The sequence below is a fragment of the Echinops telfairi genome, unplaced genomic scaffold (genome assembly GCF_000313985.2).
Source record: "Echinops telfairi isolate 266 unplaced genomic scaffold, ASM31398v2 ScPeMD7_7425;HRSCAF=8463, whole genome shotgun sequence".
Lineage (NCBI taxonomy): Eukaryota > Metazoa > Chordata > Mammalia > Afrosoricida > Tenrecidae > Echinops > Echinops telfairi.
In genome coordinates, this window is record NW_022111325.1 from 7,220,822 (window position 1) to 7,226,093 (window position 5,272).

A 5,272-nucleotide genomic window follows, 5' to 3' on the forward strand; every position below is an offset into this window, starting at 1 on the left:
CCCGCAGGAAGCCCCGGGCGCACGGAGCGGCGCCAGCCCGCTCATCTGCGACGCCTTCCTTGCCTCCACCAGCCAGGACGGGCCGGCGACACTCAACCCGAGTGGCTGCACCGGGTGGGCGCCCCGTCCAGGAACCGGCAAACCTCGCCTGACCTCACCGCCCAACAATGCCCGGCGAGGCCTGGGGACAGGAGGTGACAGCATGGGGCGGGGCAGCGCAATCCTCTGACCCTCGCTGGACCCCAGCCCTCGGTCCCCCAGCTCGCCTGGTGCGAGTCCCAAGTGCGGGCTTCTTGCTGTCGGCAGCCCGCGCGCATCCCCCCTGGGTCCCCGGCTCACCGGACGGACGGACGAGTGGGCTGGAGAGCAGCGCACGCCGACAAGGGGCTGCAGTGGCGAGTGGCGCGCGGGGCGGCTGGCGGGGGTTTTCAGGAGGTTCCCGCCTCGGACGGGGAGGGCCAGGGGCGGGGCTGCAGCGGCGAGACGTTAAAGGCGCCGCAGCGCCTGGGAGCGTCCGGAGGGTTGTGCCAGAGCTCGGAGCCAACACACGAGTTAGGGACCCTGGGGAGTCAGGGGTCTGGAGGGCAGCTAGCTACAGGGGGTTTCCGTCCGTGAGAACTTCAACTTCCACCCCAGAACCCTTTGGGAAACTTCCCGCCTAGGAAGCTAGCTCAACTGTGGTGTATTTATAAAGGCATTTAAAGTACATGAAGGTATAGGAAGACCCCTACCCCCGCCCCCCGCCCCTCCCTTCCTCACCCCTAGCAACTGAATGGCGCTTGCAGGCCGGGACAGCACCCCCCACGTGGTCCGGTTTGCCACCGCCTTCAAGCCTGGGCAGGAACTAAAAGTGAGGTCACTCTGCCGCAGGGCCCAGTATGCTTTCTCCCTTTCATCTCCTCCTCTGTGACCTGCCGTCTGTTCTGAAATCCTCCAGGCCTGGGTGGAGTGGAAGAAGCCGGCAGGGATTCTGAGGTTTCCGAAGCCGGGATTGAGGGCAGACGGAGGGCAACATAGTTTAGAGGTTGAAGGAGCAACTCCCAGGCCACCCCATTAGGGCTTCTGTTGAGCAGTCTCCCTTAGGGTGAGGTCCCTGCTTACACCCACCCGTGGCGTTTCTTGATTGGTAGAGTCCCTGTTTGGACTGGCCTTGAGGACATCAACTACCAGTGGCTCTTCCGTTCTCTCTCCTCCAATCTTAAAACCAGCTGCCCCCACAGGATGAGGACTTGGGCTCTGCTTGTTGCAGAGACCTGCACTCCATCCGGCTTTCAAGGCAGTGGTCTTATGGAAGTGGATCACCAGGCCTTTCTTCCCCAGTGGCCCTGGGCAACTTTCAGGTAGTCATCCAATTCCACCTATCCCACCAAATTACCAGTCTCCGATAGGCCGAGTTTTCCATCCTCTGTGTCTTTATAGACCAGTTCTCGGCCTGGAGTGGGTTTTTCTTTGTTCACGGGCTTCTTGTTGGCTCTATAGCTTACTTTGGGCCGATCCTTCAACCCTTTGTAAAGGAGCCCTGGTGCTGTAGTGGGTTACCCATTGGGCTCCTAAGCGCAAGGTTAGCAGTTTGAAATCACCTGTAACTCTGGAGAAAGACGGGGCTTTCTGCTCCTGTGAAGAGTTATAGTCTTGGAAACCCACAGGGGCAGGGGCAGGGGCAGCTCTACTCTGCCCTATGGGGTCACTAGGAGTTGAAATCGACTCCATGACAGGGAGTCTATAAAACAGTAGCGCTCCTAGTAGTACCTGCTTCAAGGGGTTGTGAAGGGTTACCTAACAGGTGCAAGCACAACTCAACCGCCTTCAAGTTGATGCCGACTCCGTGACTCTATAGACCAGGGTAGAACTGTCCCCTGTGGGTATCTGAGACTATAACTCTTTACCGGAGTAGGACGCGGTCTTTCCCCCTTGGAGTGGCTGGTGGTTTTCATACTTGCGGATTGCAGCCCATGTAACCATTACCCCACCAGGGCCCCTTTTATCAAGCAGTGCCTGACCTATAGAGAATGCTCAAATGGGTAGCTATTATGATTACTTTCTGAGAGGAAGCCTCTGGAGCCCAACCACATACCGCCTCCTCCCCCCAAAAGGAGCACGTGGCCCAGCACATGCTGTCAGCGCTCACTGGTTGTTGACTTGAACCGAACTCCGTCGTCGTGCTCGCATGATGGCCAGCACGTGGGTTTTGCGTGGAACTTATCGCATACTGTAACTCTTTCTTTACTTGCCTGACTAGAAAGGGGTCCCCAAGGGCAAAGGCATGCCTTAGAAAACGCTGTTGTCTCAGCAGTTAGGATCAATGACGGGTCCTTAGAGGGTGGCTTCCGGAGGCACGCCATCACTGCCTTCTGGAGGAAGGCTCAATCCACCCCCATGTATTCAGGAAGACGCCTTCTTTTAGGGTCCTGCGATTTTCCTATCTCCTTCTCTTTCAGATTCTTGACCAGATAACACACAGCTACATTTTTCAGATTTTTTTATTCACCTGTAAAAAACCTCACCCACACTACAAGCAAAACACACACACACATACACACACACACACACACACACACACACATCCCACAAAGAGGCAGACCTAAGAACCAATCCCAAGATGCACCTATGTCTCGTATCAAACCCTGCCCAAGCCCACCACCAGAGTCTGTGTCATGGCACCAAGGGTTGGGGGAGGGCCCCAGACTGGGGCTAGGTCTTGGAGGCATCCTTTGCAGGGTCCATGAGCCTGTGCCCAGCGTCACACCAAGGGTGATCACAGCAAAGTGGCCTGCTCAGGGTGGGGTGCTGGCTGCCGATAGATTGGGTAGCGGGCCCGAGTGGCATCTCGGCGGCGGCGGAAGGCCAGGAATTCCTCTCGAAGGGCAGCGCAGCGGGCCTCGGGGCCAGCAGCATGAGCAGCATTCAGGGGGCAGCCTTCATCCGGGGTCTTAGTGCCTGCAAGAGGAAGGCAGGAGAATGAGCAGAGGAAGAAGGACCGAGGCTCCCAGGCTGGAAGCTCAAACGTGAAGCTCAGCAGGGTCTTCCAGTACAGATGGGCCACGGGAGGAAGACAGCCCTGAACAGAGGAGCCAACTGGAAAAGACCAGGCTTGGACGCCTTGCAGGATGTGGGACATTGAGCTGGGAGGGCCTGCCCTCCTGTGGGGTTCACACACCTAGCTCTGGCTCAGCTTCAAATCGAGGCTGGGGGCTTGCCAAGCCCAGGTGCAGGGTCTCCAGCAGTTCCATATCCCCAGGAAATTCTGAGTCCCACTCATAGTTCTCATCCACAGACGTGTTCCTCCTATCAAACAGGACAAACGTGGGTGTGTGGAGGAATGCAGGAGAGCCAGGAAAGGCTGGAGAGAGGTCCCCAAAACGTAGGGTCCCCAAAACGTAGGCTTTACCACAGCCTTACCCGAATATCCCTAAAACCAAACCAGTTGCCAGCTGGTCAATTCTGACTCACAGGGACCCTGTGTGTGCAGGGCAGAACTGCGCTCCAGAGAGCTGAGAGCTGTGGCCTTGCAGAAGCAGATTGCCAGACCTTCTCTTCTGAGGCACTGGCGGGAGGGTGGGAAGGAGGGGTTGAGCCATCGACCTTTCAGCTAATAGTGGAGAGCTTAACTGTTTGTGCCATCAAAAGAAAGAAAAGCAAAAGCAAACCCACACCAAACCCATTGTCATCAACTCAGAGCAACCCTAGTAGAGGTAGAACTGCCCCCTAGGGGTTCCACGGCTCTGGACTGCCACATCTTTATCCCACAGAACAGCTGGTGGGCTCGAGCCACCAACCTTCATCTGGACCTCAGCTAAACGCACACACAAACACAGGAGGTCTCCAGGCCCTGGGGTGGAGTGGGGCAGAGAGAGCGGAGGGCACAGGGGAGACGTTTGAGACCACGGACAGGAATGGGTCATACCCTCACCTCTTGCTGACTGTCACCACGTGTTCCCGTCGGGGCCACCTCTCAGGGACACTGGCCCAGCTGCTGGTGTCCCCTGGAGCCGGGCTGAGGTAGCTGCCTCCTGCAGAGGGGGCTGTGGAGGGGGGGCGCAGGAAGGAAGCGCTGCCCCTCCCACTGCTCTGGCTGGTGAGGCTGCCCCTGGGGGCAGCGGGAAGGAGGCTGGGAAGCAGCCTCTCCTTCAGGGTCCAGTCAGCCAGTGCTGTGTAAGGGGGCTCTGGGGCAGCACCAATCCCTACCAGGGCCCCAGGGAACACAGTTCTGGGGGAGACAAGGGGCGAGTCCAGGGGGCGAAGGAGAGATGACGTAGGGCAGGGCTGGGTGTCCATGTAATCTGGGGGTGGGGCAGCGCTGGGGTCCTCCAGGGGAGGCCAGTCCCCATCCACGTTCATCTCCCGGAAGAAGGGCAGGCTCAGGTACTGGAGCAGGGGGCCTCGGCCTGTCAGGGGGGTAGGAGGGGCTGCCGGAGACAAGCCTACAGGGCTGATATCGGCAATGCAGAGGGGCTGGGTGGCCCCCCGGGGGCTGCTGCTGCTGCAGTCAAAGGCCTGCACTTGACGAAGGGCTGGGGTTCGAGACCCGGGCCGCTCTGGGCCTGACTTTTCTTGGGAAGCTCCCATGCTGGGTCCCATCACAAAGCGCCCATCTGGGCCCCGGCAAATGGTCTCCAAGGGTAAGGGGCCCCTGTTCGGTGGAGGATCTGGAGGAGGGCTGGGGGGTCCGGAAGGCTCTCCCCAGAGCAGACTCTGGCGCAGGCTGGGTGCTGGGGAGCCCTGGAGCTTCAGCTTCGCCACGCTGTCGGGGCTGCCAGAGCCCGGAGCAGAGCTGAGGAGGGGCAGGGAATGCGGGTCTGGGGCCAGTCCCGCTCCCAAGAGCCAGCGTCCGCCCTTGAGAGGTCGGGAGCCCAACAGAGGAGCCCAACAGAGTAGCGCTGGGGGGCGGGGACGGATCAAGTGGGAGAAAGACCAAGAGAGTGAATGGGTGGAGGGAGGGCGCAGCCATGCTGGACCTGCCCCTCGCTGAGATGTCTGCACCTCAATTCTCTTCTCCCTCTACCACCGGTTCCCTGTGCCCCCACCCCTCCCCAAAGTGCAGGAAAAGCAGCAGAGGGATGCCAGAGCTGGCGAGACTTACTGCGGAGCCAATTTCCGGGGCGGAGAGAAGATCAGAGGTGGGTCTGTGAGGGCAGTAGACCACAGGCAAAGGATAAGCTCCTCGGGGGGCCTAGGCGCCAACTCCATCACCCAAGTGAGGCGCCCAGCTTCACGCCGGAGGCACCCAAGTGGGAAGAACAAGTTGGCCTGACTGCGAGAGTGAACCCCCGCG

The 5,272-nt window shown here is 59.5% G+C and overlaps 2 protein-coding genes across 2 annotated transcripts in view; both read right to left on the reverse strand.

The window, feature by feature from the left end:
• The window catches only part of TAGLN2 (transgelin 2), a 7,878-nt gene extending 7,477 nt beyond the window's left edge, over window positions 1–401 (reverse strand). Inside the window, exon 1 of the mRNA XM_045298505.1 lies at window positions 340–401. The gene's annotated coding sequence lies outside the window, so the exon portion shown is untranslated. The remainder of the gene's footprint in view (window positions 1–339) is intronic.
• Window positions 402–2,462: 2,061 nt separating this feature from the next.
• IGSF9 (immunoglobulin superfamily member 9) overlaps window positions 2,463–5,272 on the reverse strand; it is an 18,130-nt gene continuing 15,320 nt past the window's right edge. The window contains exons 17-20 of the mRNA XM_045298371.1: window positions 5,081–5,251; window positions 3,911–4,771; window positions 3,158–3,285; window positions 2,463–2,937 (exon numbers count right to left, since the gene is read on the reverse strand). Coding sequence (XP_045154306.1) covers window positions 2,756–2,937; window positions 3,158–3,285; window positions 3,911–4,771; window positions 5,081–5,251 — 1,342 coding nt within the window. The 3' untranslated portion in view covers window positions 2,463–2,755. The remainder of the gene's footprint in view (window positions 2,938–3,157; window positions 3,286–3,910; window positions 4,772–5,080; window positions 5,252–5,272) is intronic.